Consider the following 25714-nt stretch of genomic DNA (forward strand, 5'->3'; position numbering starts at 1 on the left):
TTCCTCAAAATGTTGAAAATAGAACTACCCTATGACCCAGTAATTGCACTACTGGGTATTTACCCTATAGATAGAAACGTAGTAATCCGAAGGTGCACGTGCACCTGAATGTTTATAGCAGCAATGTCCACAATAGCCAAACTATGGAAAGAACCTACATGTCCATCAACAGATGAATGGATCAAGAAGATGTGGTATATATACACAATGGAATACCATGCAGCCATCAAAAGAAATGAAATCTTGCCATTTGCGACAACATGGATGGAATTAGAGCGTATTATGCTTAGCAAAATAAGTCAAGCAGAGAAAGACAACTATCATATGATCTCCCTGATATGAGGAAGTGGTGATGCAACATGGGGGCTTAAGTGGGTAGGAGAAGAATCAATGAAACAAGATGGGATTGGGAGGGAGCCAAACCATAAGTGACTCTTAATCTCACAAAACAAACTGAGGGTTGCTGGGGGGAGGGGGGTTGGGAGAAGGGGGTGGGATTATGGACATGGGGGAGAGTATGTGCTTTGGTGAGTGCTGTGAAGTGTGTAAACCTGGCGATTCACAGACCTGTACCCCTGGGGATAAAAATATATGTTTATAAAAAATGAAAAATTAAAAAAAAAGTACTTCTCTCTTTCTGTATTAGTAAGCTCATTTACCCCCTCTAGGTTGCCTCAACTGCCAACATTCTTTCTTTCTTCTGTAGGATATATAAATTATATGTTATATATATATATATATATATATATATATATATATATATATATATCATATATATGTGTGTGTATATATATATATCATATATATATATCATATATATATGAGGTACATCTCCAGAAGAATATCCTGCCTTCACATGCCTCAGCCATGAATCCCCCTGATCTCACTGCCTGTGAAGAACTTTCACTCAGTGAATAAATCCCATTTTATTACATTTTCATATGGATTTAACTCTCCTTGATACATTATTGATCTTCTAGAAGAAATGAAAATCCTGATAGGATTTCATTCTGAGGATCGTATCTCTGCTTCTGAAGATGCCTCTGCCATTGGCTAAGATCAACCTCAGACATACTCGGTCACCTGTGGCTGTGAAAATAGTCTTGGAGTTCCATGATGCAGGCAATTTCACCCACTCTGACACTTGTCCACAGTGCACAACACCAGTCATCAACAAATATTTGTTTTGTTATATAGTACTAAAGAAATTTAATGCTGGAAGTGCTCTTAGAAATTCTTGAGTCCAACTTCATTTACACATCAGAGACTGTAACCAAGATAACAGTAAGAAACAATTAGGTATTGAATGAGTGAGGCGAGAAAGAAAGTGGGTTTCCTCACTTCCTCTTTGACATAAACATTTTTGACTGTTGGTACAGTCAACTCTCTGGGAATCGCAAGGTCTGGAGCAAGGCCAGAGAAGGAATAGTCTGAAAAAAGAGGCATTTGAAATATCAAATGACCTTCTCTCTCTTACTCTAATCTTTGGCTTCTATGTTCCTTTTACAAATGGTTTTTCTCTGTAACAGACAAATGAGGACAATAGGTTTGGCAGAAAGGGAAGGGTTTCCATTTTCTTTGTTTAAGAGACTGAATCTTGATTCTTTCCTGAGTTCAAACATGGACACCAGGCCCATCACTGAATAAATAGCAATAGCATCTACCTCTTTCCAAATTACTAACAGTGACTCAGCAGTGTGCAGGCATGTAAACCTTGATCTCCATGTTCTTACTGTACAGTTCATCCCTGATCTAAGATATAATTTCCTTGAACGATTGCTGCCTTAATGCATGTGAGTCCATCAGAGGCACAGGCTAAGAGAACATTTCCCCAGCAAATTCATAGAGATGTGACCACAAGATGGCAGTTGACCTGTGCTGATGCAGAATACATGGAGGGTTCATTTTAGTGCATCTATGGCAGAAGCAGATCCTTTTTCTTATTGGCTGGTAACAATGTGGGAAGTTACTCTGTTAGAGGAAAGAAGGGACAGCCTGATAAGAGAAGGTGCTGAGCTGACTGGAGGCTGCAATTCTGAACCTAACTGGGAGGAACCATGAAGACATCCATGGGAGCTTTTATCTTGTTCTCGTGGCTGCAGCTGAACTGTGAGTTCAGAGTATATTAGTGGATATTCTTCAGAAGTCAAGACTGGCTTTACTCGGGTTTCCTCCACTTAGTGTTGAAAAAGAGCATTCTGAAGCACAATAACCTGGAATCTCTTCTCCTTTCTCTGACCTTTTCTTTCTGCACAGGGTTCAGCCAGGGAGAGAATGTGGAGCAGCATCCTCCTACCCTGAGTGTCCAGGAGGGAAGCAGCTCTGTTATCAACTGCAGTTATTCAGACAGTACCTCAGACTACTTCCCCTGGTATAAGCAAGAACCTGGAAAAGGTCCCCTGCTCCTTACATACGTTCATTCAACTGTGGCCACAAAAGAAGACCAAAGACTCACTCTCTCACTGAATGAGATGGCCAAAAGTTTCTCCCTGTGCATCAGAGACACCCATCCTGAAGACTCAGCTGTGTACTTCTGTGCAGCAAGCACACATTGCTTCCCATGCACATGCTGCCTACACTCAAACCAGGGGCAGCCCCTGTCCTCTTAGACAGACCTTCAAGGATAGCTTTTGTGCTGTTGTTTGTCTGTGGTGGAAGCTAACATGTTAGACTATTAAGATGGAGATGACCCAAACAGGGTGAAAACATTTTGTTGGATGATTCTTGTTTTTGGATTCTTGAAGTGATTTAATAATGTTTTATTTTGAAATTCAAGTTTTCAGGATGACTTCATATTTGCTATTCAGACTCCTCTCCTACAAATAACCAGTAATACAGTCCTTATTATGGATGGCTACTTAATACTGCGTTTCAAAGCAAAATTTATAATTTTTCAATTCTAAAACATTACATGTCAAATAGAGAAATACAGAAAGTGCAAATATGAAAGTGATAATTTTGTAATCACATAATATTGCTAATATAATTCTTATTATAATTAGGATCATGATTTTTTCACTTTATGTAGTTTGATTTGATTATTCCACACTTCATCAAGTCTTTCCCTCAAACATCTGCTTTTTTAAAAACTACTTTTTTAAGTTTTCATTTAACGTGCTTTAATATAGCTCTGTGGCATATTTTAATTAATTACACCTTCAAATCAATTTTGTTCCTCTGTATTTGGGGCAATATTTGACAGCCATTTCTTTTTCTTACAAAGATTTTATGTGTTTATTTGAGAGAGAGAAAAAAATAGAGTGCAAGTATGAGTCGAAGTAGGGGCACAGGGAAAGGGAGAAGCAGATTCCTCTCTCAGCTTGGAGCAGGATCCTGGGAACCTGAGATCATGACATGACCTGAAGTCAGTTGCCTGGTTTACTGAGCCACCCAGGCACCCCTGCCCACCATTTCTATGTGCTTTGATTAATGTCTTGTTCAAAAATTGTGCCCCAGTTTTTCCAAGCACACAGCTGGTAAGTACTATTTGAGTGTATAAGGGGAATTAGATAGTGATCTGACAATATGAGCTTCAGATAAAGCTCAGAAATCTGTTCTCATTTACACAATTCTGTATGTATCTGTTCACAATAATTCTCTCATACAATTTAGGACACAGAATTTTGTATTTCATTCATTTCTATATTTTCAGTACCTAGGAAAATTTTTCCACATAATTGATTATCAATAGATGATAACAAAAGAAGGAAAGGACAATTCTGTTACTGACTCATAATTTTAAGCTAAGCTTTCTGTTTGAATTATATTTATAAATTAATTTGCAAAAAATAAAAGTCTTTAAAGTGTATGTGATTATTTGATTGAGTATATAGTGTTTCTTTCCATTTTTATATCTCTCTTAATGATGTTCTGCTGTTAGAGATTATTCAATTTATTCTTGAACTTGTAAGTTTTTGTTATCATAATGAGAGCCTTTATTTCTGAGATATATGGGAAAATTTTTGTATGCATGTGTCAACCGCCTTACTATTAGTAGATTGCACAAAGGCATTTGGACTAATGGCTAATGTAGAGATGACGTGCTACCAACCTCCCTCCACATGTTCATGTTTGACTGAATTAAACATTACTAACCGTTACATATATTTAAAAAAAATCATTTCTCTAGTGTTGCAAAGAAATCAATGGAATAAAACAAACTGAGTAAATATTTAATTCTCTCATTCCTACCCCCACCCCTGCTCAAGGGCAGGGTCCTTTCAAGGTCCCTCCAAGTCTTCCTAACTAACGATGTATATAATTGGTAATCGGTAAGGTGACAGTGGTTCCTTTTAGCTGAGTTATGGTTGCTAGGTATTTAGTAACTGGCTTTCTCTTACTGGGGAAGTCCCCAGATTAAATTCAGCTTATCACATCTGACCAAAGGAGGTCAAAACTGTGCCCAGCACGTCAATGGGCTTGATTCCTTCCCCCTTATACCGCCAGCTCCTGTGCAGTAGAAGGAAGATGACTTCTGATGGGTGCCTTTCCTCCAAGCCTGATAATGGAGTCAGAAGGAAGCATGCTTCTATATTATTCATTTATTTCCTCTTAAATCAATTAGAAGCAAGACAGAGGGTGCAGTTCCTACAGGTTTGAATGCTTGATAGACTGAGGTGAGAATTGATGCAGTGGAAGAAAACAAGTGTTTTAGCCTGAGTGTGCACTGAGTCTCAGACCCAGACACATTCAGGTTTAAACCTTCATCATGTTTGGTGTATTTGTTTCTTACGTCCTGGGACAAGATAGTACAAACTTTTAGGCCTTCTCTTGATCCTGTGAAGCCAGATTGGGTGCCAAGAGTCTCCCTTTTGTTTCCTTTCTCTAGGAGGGTGCTGACTGAATTTGTGTGATTTCTCCCAATCCGGGAGAGTGGGCCTACTCTCTGTGCATGCACAGTAGCTGCTTACAAAAGCTCACTGCTGTTGCCCCCTGTGTGCACTGGTGGAAGGCCACAGGATGGGATGATGTGTGGGTGAGGGACTGAATGTTGTGCGTGCTCATGGACCATTTGTGGGGGTCTGCAGGCAGGCCATCTCCAGTGGGCCATGGGCAGATTCCTAATGAAGGCTGTGCCATGGTTTGTAAGGTACATGCTGGGTACTACCCCTCAAGAGCCCTGGGTGCTGTTCTGCTGGGAGGACCCCACTCCCCAGTGAGCAGTGCACCTCAGTATTCTGGATGGGTCTAGACGATGGTTCTCTTTGGCAGCATCCTCCAGAGGCTGGGGAGACAGATGTCACTCGCGTGCTCTTACTTCCCTCCGTGGGGGATTCACAGGCTGGATCTTCCATATACACTCATCTCTGGCTTCTGCTGATTCTCTAGACAACCTCTAAACTCTAAACTCTAGACAACCTCTTAAACTCTAAGAGTTTAAGCTCTCTAATATGAATAAATTTTTCAGTTCTTGTCAGTGAAGGGTGCATGATGTCATACTAGTTAGTAAACATGCAACCAAGGATCCATTTCTTATACTTTATTTGCTGAACAGATAATAAGTAGCACCTAATAAGATTATTTCACTGATCTCAATGGCAACTTTTTCTGGGATTTTGTTCAGAGCACCAAAGGTTAAGATCTTGTAAAGGTGAATAAATGAAAGGCCAGGAGAGAAATCTGTGTCTGAATAAAAGGAAAGGACCAAGGGCTTTCTTATCTATTTTAGTTTGTGATGCTGGAATAAGTATGGGTTGGGACATCTGAGTTATGTGGGCTACAGTGAGAAATTTATGGTAAGACAGCATAGGACATTGTGAGGGTAGGATGCAGGGCCACCTGGGATAAGGGTAACATGTACCAGACACTAGTAGCTGTGAACTACATGAAAAACGTATTGACTGACACTGACTACATCATTTTTTGTCAATTGGCATGGCCAAGAGATATTCACCAATTTAACCACTTGAATTAATTTTACTTCTGGTAAGTGATTGGATTTTAAAAGGAAGTCCAGAGTAGTAATTGCACGATCAGTCTGGTATTGTCTGTTTCAATATTTAAGATAAGATTATTAAAAATCTATTAACTCAGAATTTGGTCTGAGAGTGTTTAAAACGTCTGTCCTGGACATGGACACTTCTTGAATGACAGAAGCAAAATCATGAGATTCTCTACACTGAGAAATCTATTAGAGTTGAATAATGGGAGAAGTAATGAATATTTCACACTTATTCACCCAGCTGGTAGAAAAATGTTGGGTGTTTTTAGATAGTTATAGTCTATCCCTTAGAGAGGAGGCCAGTTTGTAATGTATGTGGTTCCATCATATTTCATGCAGACATATGCAATGCAAGTTCTGAAGATGCTTCAACCAATTTGCCTGAGGCTACAATGATTTTGAGGCAAAGATGTTAAGCTTTGGCTACTTTATCAAGAGACAGACAATGATAGGCAATGGTTCTTCGCTGTTCGCCATGATGTGGAGGAATATCCTTGGGGCACAGCCTTACTTTTAATACATACACAGGGAAAGTTTTATTACAATCACTTATTATATCATCAAGAGTCCTATGGAGGTATATGGGGTCACCTAGTGCATATTCGCTTCAGAACTGAGCACACAAAGCATGGAAGCTTACTGTGGTTCAACTGAGGTAAGGGCAAAATGTAAAGTTAAAGGATTGATAACATAGTTACCAAACTCTGGTGTCTATTCTGGCCTTTCTGAACACAGCTGAGCCGTGGAAACTAAACAGTAAGGAGAAGACCTCGGTGACAGGATCTATTGTCTGAGGGCTGCAACCTGAACTCTTCAACATAGAATGATTAGATTTTTCTGCTTTTGGGTCTGTACATAGTTATCTGTAGAGACATGGGTAGTGAGGAGGAACACTGGCATAACAATAGATACACTGAAAGAGCTGCAGTGAATGCCTAAACACTGCCTTCTTGTCATGTGATCTATTTCTACCTTAGATAAAAAAGCAGTCTACATAGTGTGAGGATACATCATTCCTAATCCTATGTTGTTTCCATAATCCATTACATGAAGTATTTTCATGTAGGTGCCACCCAACTACTTTCATCACAGATGCAATGAATGTACATATCATAGTAGGTTAAACCATCAATCTTCATTTCAATATAAAATCTGATTTTCAGATGTAATTGTTTCCAAGTTAAGGGTTGTATAATGCAAAAAGGATGTTGGGTAGTGAGACTTTCCCTGGCACATTAAGAACTATGACATGACCCACACAACTTGGTACACCAAGATACCCTGTTTCCTGTTTTGGGGCCACAGCAGCACATACACAGCAGTCCTTCCCTCACCCTGTCAGGCTCCCCTCACAATGCCAAACTCTGATACAGAAGAAGAAGGAGAAGGAGGAGGAAGAGGAGGGGAAAGAGAAGGGGAAGGGGGAGGAGGGGGAGGAGGAGGGGGAGGGAAAAGAGGAGGGGGAGGAGGGGGAGGAGAAGCTAGAAGAGGAGGGGGAGAGGGGATGGGAGGAGGGGGAGGGGGAGGAGCGGGAGCGGAAGGAGGAGGAGGAGAACTCAAACATGTTGCTCCCCAGCCTTCTCAAGGTGTTTGTGGTTTCCATGCGGCTAGGTGGGGAGAACCCTTGTTGGAATGTTCCTCCTCTATGTCCTAAAACGGGATGATGGGCAGTGTCTTGTGGGTGTTGTGGGAAGGAGGGATAATAACATGTAAACTACAATTTCTTTGTGCCACATCACTTATTCTGACACCCCTAATTGCATGTTTTTTTCCTTCAGGATCCAGTATTGCCCAGAAGGTAGCTTGAGCCCAACCAGCGAAGTTAGTGCTAGAGAAGGGGGCTAACATTCTGAAAAGCACATATGACCCTAGTGATCTAAGTGATAATCTATGGTGGTAGAAGTAGCCCAGCTGTGGAGTGATGACATTCCTATTCATCAGGGTTCTTAGAACCAGCAATATGCTATCCTCCTAAGGAGACTAAAGGGCCTCTTCTCTGTTCGTTCCGTCTTATTAACACCTCTAGCATAGGTGTGCTCAGTTTGCACACTGGAGGTTTACCTGCTTCTCACCAGTCTTATCCACAAATGATCATAATTAGGGACTCTGAGGGGGACACTGAGAAGGAGCAGAGTATGAATTTTTCTCTTTGTCTGTCCCTGCCCTTGACTTCAACACTTCTTCAAAAGCACTTTTTGCCAACATGTGGCTCAGTTTGCACACTTCCAAACCCTGGGGTTTGATCAGTGTTTCACACTCTCAAATCCTCATTCTTTCCATTCCCTCCTTCCACCTCTAACCCCGTTCCTGCAGTGCCTTAAAATTTGGACAGTAATGGATGGTTGATCATTGGTCTTGCATTGTAACACCCTCTTATATTTACTTAGAAGGCATATGAGTAAAATAGAAATCTTATCAAGAAACTCTTCAAACTTTTTCAATCACAAACTTTTAACATTTTAACCTACTATTTACCATTTTAACAATTTTCAAGTGTACAAATCAGTAGTATTAAATACATTGACATTGTTGTTCAACCAGCACCACCATTGATTTCTGGGATTCTTTCCATCTTTAAAAACTGGATATTTGTGCTCATTAAACAATAACTCTCCATTACTCCATCCTTCCAGTCCCTGGAAACTGCCATTCTGCTTTCTCTTGCCATGAGTTTGACTGCTTTAGATAACTCACAGAGGTGGAATTATGCAGTATTGGTCATTTTGTGACATTTCATTTAACGTAATGACTGCAGGGTTCTTCCTTGTTGAATCACATGACAGAATTTCTTTCCTTTTAAGGCTGAATAATATTCCAGTGTATGTCATACCACATTTTGTTTATCTATTCCTATCTGTTGATATACTTTTGGGTTACTTCTACCTTTTGGTAGAAACAGGAATTCATAAACATCTCAATATTCTGGGTATATAGCCAAATATTTCAATTTTTGAGTATATACCGGATGTGGATTGCTGGGTCAACGAAGGCACCCAGGTGCCCCCCAACTCTTGGTTTTTGGCTCAAGTATGATCTCAGAGTCTTGAGATTGAGTCCTGCATCAGACTGAAATCTTGACATGGAGTCTGCTTTCCCTCTCCCTCTGTCTTGGGCCCTCCCCTCTTTCTTTCCTCTCTCTCTCCCTCAATAAATACAAAACTATATTTTTTAAAAAGAATCTGAGATCATCTTGTGGGATTCAACTTCACTTATGATGTTTCTTCTATCTAGAATTCATATATTTCATTATTGAATGATTCTGATTTTCCAGAATATTCAACTATTAAAATTATTGACTATAAAATAGTATGACTTTTACTCTGGAAAACTTTCATTAAAAAGATAGTATTCCTTACAATTGTTAACTTTTATGACCAAGTAATATGGTGTTTCAAGTAAAGGCCATTTGTTCATTTTTGTTTAATTTAACAAATATTCAGGGAGTGCTTTAAAAATTACAGTCACAGTTCTAAATATTGTGGTACAGTGCCAAAAACACAGAATCACTCAGCAAAGGACCTGGTTTCCTATTACCTTTTCCATATTCAACTCCAACTCCTTTCCTGGCAGTCAGTGGGTTATAGGCCCGCCCACATGGACACATGAGAATATGAAGTAAAATGCTTTAGAAGATTGCTAACCTCCAGCTACAGAAATTCCCTGGGGTGCTGTGTTAAAGAACTTCCATATCAGGTAGTGTCTTAAGAAGAAAATAGACCTGAGAAGTCAGGATTGCTGTTGTTCAGACTTCCAAGGGCCACCTGAAGCCCGGCATGTGCCTCATGAAGTCAGGGTTAAACAGATGGCTGACTTGGGGAGGATTCTGGCCAACATGCACGCATTTCAGTCTCTGTCCACCAGAGGGTGCAGCTTCCTACCACAGTCGCATTTCCTTTGTGAAATGTGGGCTTCCACCGATCATTTCTCTGTCACTCCAACCTTTCTTCATGGTAAGAATGAGGAACATTTTTTAGGTGACGTTCCAGAGATGAAGTGTTCTCCAGGTTTTGTGACTGTAGTAGTCCTAATGCTTGGTAAGTACAATGCCTCTTAAAATTTGGATTCTTTCTGCCATTGTGTCAGCAAAACCTTTAACCATAATTTTATCCAAGAACTTTATGCCCAAGGTGACACAGATATCTTTTCTTTTTCCTCAGGACAAACACATGGAGACTCAGTGACTCAGACTGAGGGTCAAATGACCCTCTCAGAAGGAGCTTCCCTGACTATAAACTGTACTTTTTCAACAACATGGTCCCCCACTGTTTTTTGGTATGTCCAATATCCAGGAGAAGGTCTAGAGCTCCTCCTGAAAGCCTTGAAGGACGAAGAGACGAAACACAACAAAGGTTTTGAAGCCACCTTCAACAGCAAATCCAAATCCTTCCATTTGGAGAAAGGCTCAGTGCAAGCCTCAGATTCAGCTGTGTACTACTGTGCCATGAATGACACAGTGACGGGGACTGTAGGGGGAGCTGAGCGCAAACTCTGAGCAGAACAGGGTCCTGGATGCTGAGCATCTCTGACTGATCCATTCTGGTTTCAGCAGAGTCTGTGGTTGTTTGTCCCTCAGTGTGTGGTTGGAACAAAAATCATACAAACAACTAGAGCACAGGAACCAGAAGTAACATTCCCCAACCCCAGCTGTTCCTTAGTGACATTGAGAACAGCTTGATGCCAAGAGTTCCTCAGCCAGAGCATAAGTAATTTCAAGGTAGAATCACATAACAATGAAGTGGTCTCTTGCTCATCCTTGCAGTGAACATCCAGCCCCACAAGTTGTTCATGGCACCCTGGTGTGTGTTGTTGTGTCTATGACTCTTTTAGAGAGACATGGTATGCCTGAGAAGGTGGTGATGCCTAATGTCTTCCTGACAGAATATGGCAGGAGAGGTGATGGGAGAGCTTCAGCCCCAAACCAGGATTTATTAGAGAAGGAAGGGAAGGGAGGAAAAGAGGAGGAACACGTGAACCTGAGCAAGGAAAATAGAAGGCAGAGACCTCTGCCCTGCTTTCTCCTCTAGTAAATCAGGTGACAGACTCAGGCTGATATTCAAAATGAAGCGGTGGGTACAGAAACAGAATGGAGGAAGTGGCTCCTGTCCTGGCCAGTTAAATAGATTAGTTGACTTTCTGACAGTAAGAACTCAAGTGAGATCCTTCTTAGTACCGATGTGAGAAGTGTGAGAGAAAATGCTCTTGCACTGAAGTTTCCTAGCAGTATAGATGGGTAGGTGACACTGGGTGACACTGGGAGGGAAATCCTTTAGATTTCTCTAACTCCTGTTTTGCACCCTCTCCCAGAGGGCCATAATCATGGGATTGGGTAAATGTTTAGGAGTCAGTGAAGTTATGTAATGAATAATAGAAAAACAGTGTATGTATTGCAGTACAATACTTTGCCAAAAATGTTGCAATATTCTTTATTTTAAAAATATTATTTATCTTATTAAAAATTTTTTTTAATATTTTTAAGAATTTATTTATTTATTTTAGAGCAAGAGTGAAAGACAGCCAGAGGCTTGTGTGGAGGGGGTGTGGGAGAAGGAATGAAAATCTCAAGCAGACTCCTCACTGAACAGGGAACCTAACACGGGGCTTGATTTCATAATCCTGAGATCATGACCTGAGCCGAAAGCGAAAGTGAGTCGCTTAACCATCTGAGCCCCCCAGGTGCCCTGTAATCTTTAATTATTATCCACTTCAGTAGATTTTATGAATGGGCTATGATCAAAATATTAATATATTTATATATATATATTAGTATATATTCTTGGTTTAAATTAATTTTTTGTTTAAATGGTTTAAAATATAAACTTCTTAAAAACTTCTATAAATATAAATGCATATAATTAACACCTTGGTGTAAGTCATTGGATTGACCTAGGCTATTTCTGAATTTTTGACACCAGCATTTGGTGGTATCAGTGTTTTGGATTTTGACCATTTTGATACCTGTGGTTTCTTACTTTTTTAAAAATTTAATTTGTATCATGCAAAGAACACTTACCATGAGATTTAGCCTCTTAAAATTTAGGTATACAATACATGATTGTTGGTGTGGGTACAATGTTGTACAGCAACTCTGTATTCTTTCATATGCTGGATTAGTAATTCTCCATTACCCAATAGCCAGAGCTCATGGCAACCAATTTTTTATTCACTCTTTCATTCTATGAATTTGACTATCACAGATACCACATTTAGGTGGAATCATCCACTATTTGTTTTACTGTTACTGGCTTATTTCAGTTATCATAATGTCCTCAAGATTCATCCATATGGCTTCATATTGTCAGATTTCCTTTTTCTTTTTCCTCTTAAGGCAGGGTAGTACACTACTTCTGTATATACACCACATTTTCTTTATCCATTCTTCTGTCTTTGGGCATTGATGTTGTTTCCCCATCTTGGCTATTGGGAAGTGTTGGCAATGAAAAAAGGAGTGCTTAGTATCTCTTCAAGATCCTGATTGAAATTCTTTTTGATATGTCCTCAGAAGTGGGATTACTGGATTATACAGTGGTTCTCTTTTTAACTTTTTCACAACCTCTTATATTGTTTTCCATGGTTGCAGCATTGTGCATTCCCACCAACGGTGTGCAAGTGTTCCAATCTCTTCACATCCTCGGCAACACCTGAATTTTGTGTTTCTGATAATAGCCATCAATTTTTTTAAAATATAAACTATGGATGATATCAAAGAATTTATTGTAAATGTAGAGGCAAATACATTGAGATAGCCATCATTAAGTAGAGGCAAATACATTGAGATAAACGTCATTAAAAAGGAACAAAATTACACATGTTTATAGTATGTATTTTTTTCTCCCATGTTTAAGTTCTGGCTAATACCATTTTAAATACTGAAGTACCAAATAGGGTGGTCCTTTTTTACATAATTGCATGACTGAGGGAGGTGATATTTCACTGCAGCTTTGATTGCATTTTCCTGATAATCAGTGACATTGGGTATTCACTCACACACTTGTTGGATATTCGAATGTCTTCTTTAAAGAAACGTCTATTCTAGTCCTTAGACCATTTTTAATTGGCTTATTAGTTTTCTTAAAAACTATTATTGTAGGAGTTATTATATTGTTTGGATATTAAACCCTTATCATGTATGTAGTTTGCAAATATTTTCTCCAACTCTGTAGGATAACTTTTGATGCTGTTGATTGTTTTCCTTCTTATGCTGACTTTTTTAGTTTTGTTTGTTTTTTTAGACTTTGTTGTTTTTTCTTAAATCTTCTCTTTGTAAGGGCTAATTAGTTTGCTAGCTAGGTCTTCTCTTAGGTGCCTTTTGACTGTCTCTTGGGCAGAACTGACAGTTCTTTGTGTTCTTTCTTTGGGTGTAGTGGGTTTAGTAGATGAGGAGAGGACTTCAGAATATGCACGCTGGGACAGCAGGGAAATATCATCCTATCTGCTCATGTTTGTTAGTTGTTTGCTCTCAGGTTTGTTTCTTAAGCAATATGGAGAAATGGTTTTAAATTTTGATTCAATTTGGGGCATCTGGGTCACTCAGTCAGTTAAACAGCTGCCTTCGGCTCAGGTTGTGATCCCGGGTTCCTTGGATCAAGCCCGCCATTAGGCTCCCTGCTCAGTGGGAGCCTGCTTCTCCCTCTGCCTGCCACTCTGTCTACTTGTGCGCTCTCTCTCTGTCAAATAAATAAATAAAATATTTAAAAATTTTTGATTCACAATTATCATACAATCTCTCTCACATGAGGAATAATTTCTTTTTAATCTATGTTCTGATTACTGAATATTTGAACTTGTTTCTAATATTTTGGTTTTGTTCCATATGCTTTTGCCTTTTTCATTTATTTTCCCTTCTGTTGCATTGACAGAACTTTCACTTTTTCTCTGCTGATTTGAAAAAAGCAAAATGTGCTTCCATATTATTGACAATATTCTCAAATCGTGTGTGGGGGTGTGTGTGCAGATGTTTACATTTTTTCTGTGTTTAATTTTGTTCTGTAATAGTTTTTCCTTATATATACTACCACTGCTTCTCCTTGGGTGTGCTTTTTCTCTTGCTGATTTGCTATATTTGGAAAACCTCAGTGAATGGTTAGAGCAAACTATATACTACCTCTGTATCAGGACAAAATTTCAGAAAGAGTTTATCAAATGAGCTGATAAACTCCAGTTTTAATGCACATTAAGAAAAAAATAGAAAATGAAAATCTTCCAGCACAATAATGAGAACATGAGTTCTCTTCATTCTTCTTCAAGCCCTTTGTCCCTGACTTTCCTCCACCTGGAGTAATTTTCACCTGCCAGCCTCAGGGCTTATTCCTTCATTTCTTCCTCATCTCTGTTCCTAAAAAAAACATGTGCTCATGTGAGGAATGCTTAATAAGCTTTATTGTAGTGTAGTATTTCCTAGATTAAATAAATCATTGTAGCCTTTAATCAATAGAGGAAAGGATGTATAAAAATATGTACACTATATAGAATATAATGGAACAAAGGATGTATATGGGTTAATATAATAAGACCTACAAGATTTACTACTGAGTTTATAAAACAAGTTACAGAATAGTATACCTTAAATGTGTGCTTACATTATAATAAAGTCTAAGTAAAATACTATATATTTTCTGTTGATTCAAATCTAGTAAACATCTGGAATTATCAACTCCAAATTGTAAAGATGAAGAAAGTATTACGGTAATCAGTGATCTAAGGGTCAGAATTGAAAAAGGTAGTCAAAAGGGATTTTAGTCTATAGGTAATGTTTTATTACTTTTAATAATTCATATATGCACAAGTTCCTCCTATTATTAAAAGTAATAAAAATCATAAAAGCCATCATAAAGGCTTATCCATATTCTCTTCTATCCTTTTTTTTTTTTTTTAAATATTTTATTTATTTATTTGACAGAGAGAGATCACAAGTAGGCAGAGAGGCAGGCAGAGAAAGAGGAAGGGAAGCAGGCTCCATGCTCAGCAGAGAGCCCGACGCGGGACTCGATCCCAGGACCCTGAGATCATGACCTGAGCCGAAGGCAGCGGCTTAACCCACTGAGCCACCCAGGCGCCCCTTCTCTTCTATCCTTAAGGCCAAAAAGGGGAAGGGAGATTTTCGCAAGATTTTGTCCATGGACCTAATGAAAATGTATTTGTTCCTCCTCTCAGATCAGGTAGTTTTTAGTTTCCTCCTCTTATGGTCCTACCCTTTTACTCTATATTTATGTATATTTTTGCCTTTCCCCACAGACTGTAAACTAGTACGTTTTCTAATTTTATATATTTATTTATTTTTATTTTCTTTTCAGTTACTTAAGGTACAATGTTATATTAGTTTCATCTGTACAATATAATGATTCAACACTTCCACAGAACACCTGATACTCATCACGACAAGGGCATGCCTTCACTCCCCCACCTATGGAACCCATTCCCCAGTCCTCTCCCTCTGGTAACCATCAGTTTCTTCTCTTTAATTAAGAGTCTGTTTCTTGATTTATTGCTCTCTATTATATATTTTTCCTTTGCCTGTCTGGTTTGTTTCTTAAATTCCACATGAGTGAAATCATATGGTATTTGTTTTCTCTGACTTACTTATTCCTTCAGTGCTATACTCTCTAGCTTAATCCATGTCATTACAAATGGCAAGATTTCGTTCTTTTTTATGGCTGAATAATATTCCATCACACGTTTAGATATTCTGAATATCTAGGAAATTACCCCAGTGAAACAAAAAGCTCAATGAATGTGGATTTCTTTTGAATTAAGTTAAAGAAATCAAATAAAAGCACAAGATGAGATTTACCAAATTATTTTCTGATATCAATTTCCATGCAATTCCATTTTAAAAGTAGGATTTGGCTCACTGGTAATCCCCCATTCAAACTAAACAGTTATTTTCTTTTCTGATCATCTTCATTTCCTTCATCAGGAAATTTGGAATGAAAAGAGCTGGGAGGTTCTTTCTGTGGAGTTAAGGTCTGAAGTGTTTTTGCTGACCGTTTCAGTCCTCTAGGGGGCACTCTAGGCCCAGAAACAAAGACTTTTTTTTTAATCTTTTGGTTTTTTTTTTTCAGTGCTCCAAAATTCATTGTTTACGCCACACCCAACAAAGACTTTCTGATGGTCCAAGGTTGAGCCACTAAAGGGAGAACAGAAATCATATAAGCCAGTCCAATTATAGACAGCAAAGTCAGGGGAGGCAGGGATGGACAGACTTTGTGTAAAGTTCATCTCAGGTTTTCAGTTCTGCCATTCTATATCAGCTTCACACATCTGGAGGCCATGTCTCTAGAAATCCATTATACAGATAATTCTTGGCGCATAGGTGACAAGATAGGATTATTTCTGGGCATTGTGACCATGGAAACGCAACAGAAAACGTTCCATTACCTGTTGTCAGTATCAATAAAATCCCCTAAATTTACTGACCCTGAAATTATTTCAATAACTCAGAAACCCTACCTTTTCATATATCTCTGATAAGAATGGAGGGAACAAGAATGAAGAGAAGAAAGAAAAAAATAAGGGACAATAAATAAGAGAAAGAAAGGGAGAAGACAATATTGCCCGTGACCAGCAATGTATGGCCTGGCCAGACTCAGCTATGTATGTAAACAGAGTGTCCACTAGTTAATGGCAAAGGAGAGGTGGAGAGGTAGAAATTAAATCAGAAGGTACATCATGCAGGTATTTTACTTTTCACCAACAAATTCTGGTTGGAATAATACTCTATGCAGATGGTGACTATCTGTCTTGGTTTCTAGAACTCTCCTGATTTCAAGAATTTGTAGCTACTTCTGCAATACACAATGCATGCTATTGATAGTTTTCTCTTATTAGCATTTTTATATAACCAAACTCTCAGCTTGTCTGTCAAACTATGAAGTTTGGGGAATGGAGTCACTCTTCCCCATGATTCCTCAATCTTGAGTGCAACCCACTGAGACACTGACTCTTCTAGAAGAATCATTCGCCTTTCCTCATACACTAACCCACAAATTTCTTATATGAGTGTTTAAGAAAGAAACCTCTTATATCTTCCTATATTGGAAATATTGTCCCTACCTCACTGCACTGTAAAAATCACAATTCTAGAGAGATTATTAATGAGTGTCACTGGGCCACTGTGGGTGGAGTCTCGAGTTCAGTGAATGACAGAGCTGAGGTGTGATTGGTGCTCAGTGATACTGGTGAAAAGGATTGAGTGTAAGAACACAATTTCTCTGAATCCAAGACTACACCCAGCACAGTAGCATTGTCAGTAATTCAACAACTAGACAAGAAATCATGAGGAGATATTGGGGAGCTCTGCTGGGGCTCCTATGGCTCCAGGTTTGCTGTGAGTAGGGTGTTCCAGATGGGGCTGGGGAGCAATGCACAGCCCACATTGGGGGTGGGGGTGCTGACACTGAGCTCCTAGAGGGTCTTACATTTTCAGTGGTATGTCTTGGGATATTTATTTTACAGGTTTGAAAATAGCACCAGTGACTCCCCAGTGACATCACTTGTGCTTGTTCTTCTCTTTCCACACAGGGGTGAGAGGGATGACGGTGGAGCAGAACCCTTCACACCAGAGCCTCCAGGAGGGAGCCATCTCTACTCTCAAGTGCAATTTCTCTAATGCAGTGAACAATGTGCAGTGGTTCCGACAGAACCCCGGGGGCGGCAGTCTCACCCGGCTGTTTTTCATAGCTTCAGGGATGAAGCAGAGTGGAAGGTTAAACTGCACAGTGAATATTAAGGATCGGTCCAGCACCCTCCACATCAGGGCCTCCCAACTGGAAGACTCAGCCACCTACCTGTGTGCAGTGGAGGCACAGTGCTTCTTGGTGATCTGCAGCCTGCACCCAAACTGCAGCTGTGCCTGTAGGCCCCACCCTTCCCTGGGTTGTACATTTGCCCCCAGAGCAGGCTTTGCACATTTTCAGACTTTCAGATTTATGTTAGGGCACTTTTTTTCTCTCCTAAAATTAGACCCATCAGGGCTTTCATTTCACTTACTTGCCCTTTTTCCTCCCAGAAAGCCCTTTGCAGGTAAAAACCTCTACCATGGAGTCACTGGAGCAAGTGATAGAAATGCCCATATCCAGTACCCTGGGAAAACAGATGTCCTAGCAGCTAGCATATAAATTATCTGTAAGTAGTCAAATGGAAAATGCTCAAAAAATTCAGTGGTCATCAGTAAACAAAGAGATGACTAAATTTTTTAGTTATCTGTGGGTGGTTCTTTTTCAAAGAAATGTAAAGAGAATATGCACAATGTTTTCTAAAGTCTGTATTCAGCTTTTTACTCCTGGAAACACAAATACAATAAAATAATTTTATTGAGGGTTGGGCACTCTACTTATATATTTTCTTTTTCAGTAAGATAATACTCTGTGAATAAGTACTTTACTTTTATGCATGAATAAAGGGAGGATTCTAGAGCATAAGCTACATTGTTGAGATCATATTATTTCAAAATTAGTGAATTTGAGGTGACATTAGAGCTTATTCTCTGAAAACCTGGTATAGAAGACCCTACAGAATAATAAAATCTAAATGATTTGTACAATGTATTGACATACATCACTGACAAAAGTATCTATTTGAGTAATTCTAAATAGCACCTTGTGAAGAAGAGCTCATGGAAATTTTCATTCTGTTCCATGAAAATCTATTGCTCTTCCTTGCATTTTAAATGAATCTATTACTCGTGATTTTGTAACATCATTCCTAGTTGGGGAAGGGAAGCAAACAGCCTCCAGGATTTCCCTAAAAGATCCCTGTCTGTCTGTCTTTGTATTTGAGGTCTGTTGTAGCCAGACCTCAAATACAAAGTCGAAACACAAAGTCAAAACTTACATGTGTAAAGATTCCAGCACAAACTGAATTCCAGCCTGCAGTGGCTTTTATGTTGAGAAAAGGGCATTGATAGGAAGGCATATGCCCCTGAAAATTCAGATGGAGGTAAATGGGCAGACTCCCTGAACCTGGGAGGAAACTCAGTTTCTTGAGCATGGGACCTGTAAAGTTACACAGCCCTCCACTCTTCCAAGGAACCCTGACCTTGGTTTGATGCTGTGCCCTCACTGTCTTGAAATTAATACCAGTTTTACCTTTATGCTTGTCTTTTATAAGTGAGTCCAATAAGTGGGAGGAACAAGTGCCTGAGCAGAGAGGTACGTGGACAGCAGGACATAGGTGGGAACACATGCAGGCTCAGGTTCTGGGTCACAGCAGGCTGCGTGTGAGCTGAGCAGTTGGCAGGGTCACCTGTGGTGTCTGTGCCTGCTTTGGATTAGCTGGGGTTTTGACATGCATCAAAGGGTACAGTAAATATTATTGGGAAATTACTACAGATTGAAAGTGTATACCTGGACATTTCAAGAAAGCAGTTTGGCAGTTTCTTACGGGACTAAACATACTCTTACCATTTGATGCAGCAATGACTTTCCTGAGTATTTTCCCAAAGGGTTTTAAAAGTTATGTCCACACAAACTTGTACACAGGTGTTTTATAGCAATTTTATTCATAATTGCCGAAACCTTGAGGTAAGTTGCATGTCTTTCAATAAGTGAATGAATAAATAAATAGTGGTATATCCAAATACTGGAATATGATTTGCTGCTTTAAAAAAAAAAAAAAGAGCTGTGAAGCCATAGGACAACTTCATATGCATTTTAGTAAGTGAATACAGCCCATCTGAAAAGACTACATAGGGTATAATTCTGATCCTATGACATTCTGGAAAAAGGAAAACTAGGAGGGAAAAAAAGATTGTGGTTGCCAAAGTTTGAGGGGAGCAGCAGGGATAAAGAGCACAGAGAATACTTAGTGTATTGAGCCTAGTCTCTATAATAGTATAATGGTGGATACATTCCTTATACACTTGTTCATACCCACATAATGTACAACAGCTGGAGTGAACCCTAGAAAAACTGTGGGCTTTGAGTGTTAGGATGAAGCAGTGAAGGCTCATCCATTGTAAAAGGTGTCCTGGAGAAGTTGACAATGGGAGTCTGTACCTAGTATGGGGGCAGGAAATGCACTGGATACCTCAATATGTCTGCCTCATTATCTTTGAACTTAGTTGAAGTGTTTGAAAATAATAAAGTCTTTAAAAAATTAAATTGAGAGACATGAAACTACTATGTATGAAGAGTTAAAGCATTTTAGAAAAATGGTCCCTTAGAAACATTACCTAGTGACACATTTTCCCTGTTTTTTGAATAAAGATCCTACATTTTCATTTTGAAATGATCTCAAAAACTGTATAGGTATCCATGGCTAGAAATTTTAAACCTCCAAACTGAAGTTTTAAGGAGAAAGTCAGAATCCAGCAAGCAATTAGACTGTTTTAGAAAGTGCTTCCCACTTTCCATATTAGTAAGTTCATCCACTTTGCCTAATTTGTTTTTCTTTTTTTCATACAATACATACAATTATATGTAATAGATAAATAGAAGAAATATGACTCCAGAAAAACATCCTACTTACCCATGGCTCAGCCATGGAGCCCCCTGGTCTCACTGCCTATGAAGGACTTTCCACTCAGTGAATGAAGACCCATTTTTTCCCCATGTTAATTTGGCTTTAGTTCTCCTTGATACATTATTGATCTCATAGAAGAAAGAAAAACCCAAATAGGATCTCGTCCTGAGAATTGTGTCTATATTCTGAAGAGGCCTCAGGGTGGGTTAGGATCAACCTCAGATCCATTAGATTACATGATATTGTGAAAATGGTATTGGGGTTCCATGATGCAGACAACTTCTCCCACTCTGACACTAGTCCACATAGCACACAATCAGTATTCAATAAATATTTGTTTTGTTATACAGTATAAAAGGAACTTAGAGATGGAAAAGCCCTTAGAAATCCTTTTGTCCAACTTTGTTTTACAAAATAGAGACTGTATTCTAGATGACAGCATGGAACAATTATGTAGTAAATGATCTGGGTGAGAAAGAAAGTAGGTTTCCTACTTCCTTTAAAACATTCTCTCCCTTGCTGTAGGACCATCCTGCTGTGTAAAGAGAATGTGTTTAATGCAAGCCCAGATCTCTGCAGTTTTGGTCTGATAAAGACATGGTCCTATCATTTTGAAACCCTAAACGAAGAGTTCCACTTTGTGTAAATGTCTGAGACCTTGGGCAGGAAAGACACTCTGGCTGAGCTACTTTGACTCTACCAGCAAACTCGTGCATCACTCCCTGTTACTGTGGGAGAAAGCCAGAGGTGATGGCGTCATGTGAACACCAACAAGTATTTCTAAGGACTTTCCCCAAAATAGCAAATATATTTATCATCCCAGGTGGAAATCCCTTGAAGGCAGTTTGAGTATAATGAGTATAATTCACACATTGTCTACAAAATGACCATTGGAATTGGAAGACTTGTGCAGTTGGAAGTCCACGAAGATGGTAGGTGAAGGTTTTCTAGGCCAGCACTTTAACAAAAGGAAAGCAATATTCTATGAAATCATCATGGAGCTGGAAATTTTGCTCCAGGAATGGCTGTTTCTCTGCAATAGTTAATTCATGGAAGAGAGTCGTTCGTATGAATGGTCATATTCAGACCATTATATTTGTTGTTAGTGTCACACCTCAAAAGTGCAAATATTGTCTTTTTGGTCTCTGAGAAGAGGAAAATTTGCCCAGAAAGTGTTTGAGCATGCTTATTTTATGGGGAATGGGTGAAAGAATGGAAGATGCTCTGAATCAAGAAATTTTCCAAACATAAAAACAATTTCATATATACACGTATATTTATATATTGAGTTGATTGATATTCTTCACCATAGCTATCTTTAAAGCTTTCAAGGTGAGAAAGGTGGAAGGAAGATGAGTGTATTCTTTGTCATTTAAGAGGATCCATGAGTAGGAATTAGAGGAAAGGGGCTTCTTTTGAAAATGAGGTTGTCTTGTTTTCCCAGAGACCATTTCTCCTCATCAGTTCTTTAGGACAAGTTTCTTGTTGGTACCATCCCCAGAGCACAGGGAATATTTGTGATTGCCTGGATTTATTGTCACAGAGGTCATCAGAAATTTCCAGATAATTAATGTGAATGTGAAAGGGGCTTTAGCAGAGAGAGATATTTCTCGATACTCACAGGGCCACTGAGCTTTATCAAACACTGTAGTGGCGTTTAGGGGAAATATGATGGCGTATGGAATGTGAAGCGTGGGGGGCAGGAACTGGGAAGCATGACAGGGTAGATGGCTAATACTCAAGAGGAAATTGTCCTGAGGCCATGAGTCAGTAATTGCATTGGAGGACATGCCATCTATTTTTTTTTTTTTTTTTTTTTTTTTTTTTAAAGATTTTATTTATTTATTTGACAGAGAGAAATCACAAGCAGTCGGAGAGGCAGGCAGAGAGAGAGAGGGAAGCAGGCTCCCTGCTGAGCAGAGAGCCCGATGCGGGACTCGATCCCAGGACCCTGAGATCATGACCCGAGCCGAAGGCAGTGGCTTAACCCACTGAGCCACCCAGGCGCCCCCATGCCATCTATTTTGATTTGAGAAAAGGAAATCACCTCAAGGATAAACTCACATGTGGTTGTATTTTCTGAGTTCGCAAGTTGAGGTTTCATCAGAATTTCTACTGTGTCTTTCAGTACTTTCCAGAATATAAAACACATAGCATTCAAATAAATTTCTTAAAGCATATCAGATTTATTTATGTAAATTACTGCAATCTTGGGTCAAAGTGTTTCCTGTAGTTGAAATATTAATAACTGATGGAAGTTATCCCCACTGCTTATCACTTAGATTTAGTCCTTTACTTTTTGTTATAGTCATCTCAAGTGAGAGAATAGTCTACATTTTGACTGTTGGTACTGTCAATCCTCTGAAAAAAGCAAGGTCATGGGCAAGACCAGCTAGGCGAAACACATCCTGAGATCAGAAACATTTGAAATATCATATGATCTTCTCTCTCTTATTCTAAGCTTTGGGTTACATGTTCCTTTTACAAAGAGTTTTCTTCGTCACAAATGAGAATGATAGATTTGGCAGAAAGGAAAGTTTCTCTAATATCTTTTTTAAGAGAGTGAATAATGATTCCCTCCTGATTTCAAACGTGTGCACCAGACCTATCATGGAATAAATAGCAATAACATCTATAGCTTTACAACTTATAAACAGTAACTCGGTAATGCACAGAGGCATAAACCTTGATCTCCACGTTCTCACTGTGCCCTTCATCCCTGACCTAAGATTTAATTTGCTTGACTGACTGCTGCCTTGATACATGGGAGTCCCTCAGAGGCACAGGCTAAGAGAAGAGCATTTCCTCAGCGAGTTCAGTAGAGATGTTACCACAAGACGGCAGTGCACCTGTGCTGATGCAGAACATGTGGAGGGTTCATTTAAGTGCATCTGATGGACTAGACTATGGCAGGAGCAGAGTCTTTTTCTTATTGGCTGGTACACAATGTGGGAAAGTACTCTGTTAGAGGAAAGAAGGGATGGCCCAATAAGAGAAGGTGCTGAGCTGGCTGGAGGCTACAATTCTGAACCTGAGCTTAACTGAGAGGAACCATGAAGACATCCATGGGAGCTTTAATCATGTTCTCGTGTCTGCAGCTGAACTGTGAGTTCAGAGTATATTAGTGGATATTCTTCAGAACTCAAGACTGGCTTTACTCAGGTTTCCTCCCATTAGCGTAGAAAAAGAGCATTCTGAAGCACAATAACCTGGAATCTCTCCTCTTTTCTCTGACCTTTTCTTTCTGCACAGGGTTCAGCCAGGGAGAGAATGTGGAGCAGCATCCTTCTACCCTGAGTGTCCAGGAGGGAAGCAGCTCTGTTATCAACTGCAGTTATTCAGACAGTACCTCAAGTTACCTCCCTTGGTATAAGCAAGAACTTGGAAAAGGTCCCCAGCTCCTTATAGACATTTTTTCAAGCATGACCACAAAAGAAGACCAAAGACTCACTGTTTCATTGAATAAGACGGCCAAACATCTCTCCCTGCACATCAGAGACACCCATTCTGAAGACTCAGCTGTGTACTTCTGTGCAGCAAGCACACATTGCTTCCCAGGCACCTGCTGCCTGCACTCAAACCTGGGACTGAGGCATCCCCGTGTCCTTTAACACAGACCTTCAAGGATAGCTTTTGTGCTGTTGTTCGTCTGTAGGTGGAATCTAATATGTTAGACATTAAAAGAATGTAGTAAGACTATTAGGATGGAGATGACCCAGACTTGTTTAGAAAATTTTGGTGGATGACTGTTTTTTAATGTATCTTGAATGGACTTAGTAATGTTTTATTTTGAAATTCAGGTATTAAAAATGTCTTTACATTTGCTATTCAGACCCCTCTCCTAGAAAGAACCAGTAATACAGTCCTTATTATGGATGGGCACTTAATATTGTGTTTCATAGGTGGCATTTATTATTTTTCTGATTCTAAAACATTACATGCCAAATATAGAAATATGGAAAGTAGAAATATGAAAATGATAATTCCGTAATCAGATAATATTGCTAATATTCCCTTTAGTCTCTACAATATTTATTAGAATTACATTCACGATTTTTTCACTTTATGTATTTTGATCTGAGCATTCCCCACTTCATCAATTCTCTCCCTCAAAGGTCTTTTTTTTTTTTTTTTAAGTTTTCATTTAACATTGCTTTAAAATATCTCTGTGAGGTATTTCCATTAATTGTAGTTTCATATTAATTTTGTTCATCTATCTTTAGGGCAAAAGTTCATCTATATTTAAGGCAAAAGTTGACTGCCAAAAACTTCTATGTGCTTTGATCACTTTCTTCTTGTGTCATGGCTTTTCCTTTAGAGCCCAGGGATGCTATGTATTGTTTGTGTGTTTAAGGGAAATTAAGATAGGGAGAGATTTGACAATGTGTGCTTCAGATAAAACTCAGAAATCTCGTCTTGTTTATAAAATGTTGTCAGTCTCTGTTCACAATCACCCTCTCATAGAATCTAGGAGACAGAATTTTGTATTTCATTCACTGGTATATTTTCATGAAGTATCACAAACTTTTTCACATAATTAATTATAAGTAGATGTTAAAGAAAGACGGAAAGGAGAATTCTGCTACTTACTCATAGTTTTAATTTAAGCCTTATGATTGAATTAAATTGATTTGTGAAAAGAAATGTCCTTATTCTATATCTGAGTATTTGATTGTTTTTACAATATACTGTTTATTTCTACTTATATGTGTCTCTTTCCTAATAATGCTCAGTTGTTTGAAGATAATTCAATTTATTCTTGGACTTGTAGTTTTTTGTCATCATTATAATGAAACTCTTTCTTCTGAGATATATGGGAAAATTTTATATGCATGTACCAGCCACCTTACTATTACTAGTAAATTGCACAAAGGCATTTGGACTAATGGCTGATGTAAAGATAATGTGATATCAACCTCCCTGCCACGTGTTCACGTTGACTGAGTTAAACATTACTAACTACAACCATCCTTTAAAAAAAAAAAAAAGTTATTTCTCTAGTATCTTGAAGAAGTCAAAGGAAATAAAGAAGTTGTGTAAATATTTAATTTTCTCAATCTCCCACCCCTGCTCAAAGGAGTCTCCTTTCTAGGTCCCTTGAAGTCTTCCTAACTAACAATGGATATAATTGGCAATTGGCACAGTGGGAATGGTTTCTCTTAGCTGAGTTATGGTTGTTAGATATTTGCTAATGACTTGTTTTTACTGGGGAAGTGTTCGGATTAAATTCAGTTTAAAACAGCTGAACAGAGGAGGTTAGAACTGTAGTCCAGCACGTCAATGGGCTTGATTCTTTCCCCCTTATACTGCCAACTC

The 25714-nt window shown here is 38.9% G+C and overlaps 4 gene segments (V, D, J or C); all 4 read left to right on the plus strand.

The window, feature by feature from the left end:
* The first annotated feature begins 2057 nt into the window (after positions 1-2057).
* LOC131837201 (T cell receptor alpha variable 13-1-like) lies at positions 2058-7748 on the plus strand. The segment is given in 3 exon segments: positions 2058-2109; positions 2257-2544; positions 7720-7748. Coding segments are annotated over 3 exon segments (369 nt in total).
* A 2131-nt stretch (positions 7749-9879) lies between these two features.
* LOC131837203 (T cell receptor alpha variable 9-2-like) lies at positions 9880-10433 on the plus strand. The segment is given in 2 exon segments: positions 9880-9975; positions 10099-10433. Coding segments are annotated over 2 exon segments (381 nt in total).
* A 6682-nt stretch (positions 10434-17115) lies between these two features.
* Positions 17116-18234, plus strand: LOC131836322 (T cell receptor alpha variable 22-like). The segment is given in 2 exon segments: positions 17116-17264; positions 17459-18234. Coding segments are annotated over 2 exon segments (648 nt in total).
* A 5184-nt stretch (positions 18235-23418) lies between these two features.
* On the plus strand, positions 23419-24484 carry LOC131836330 (T cell receptor alpha variable 13-1-like). The segment is given in 2 exon segments: positions 23419-23503; positions 23651-24484. Coding segments are annotated over 2 exon segments (411 nt in total).
* The last annotated feature ends 1230 nt before the right edge of the window (positions 24485-25714 follow it).

The sequence above is a fragment of the Mustela lutreola genome, chromosome 7 (genome assembly GCF_030435805.1).
Source record: "Mustela lutreola isolate mMusLut2 chromosome 7, mMusLut2.pri, whole genome shotgun sequence".
In the NCBI taxonomy this organism is placed as follows: domain Eukaryota; kingdom Metazoa; phylum Chordata; class Mammalia; order Carnivora; family Mustelidae; genus Mustela; species Mustela lutreola.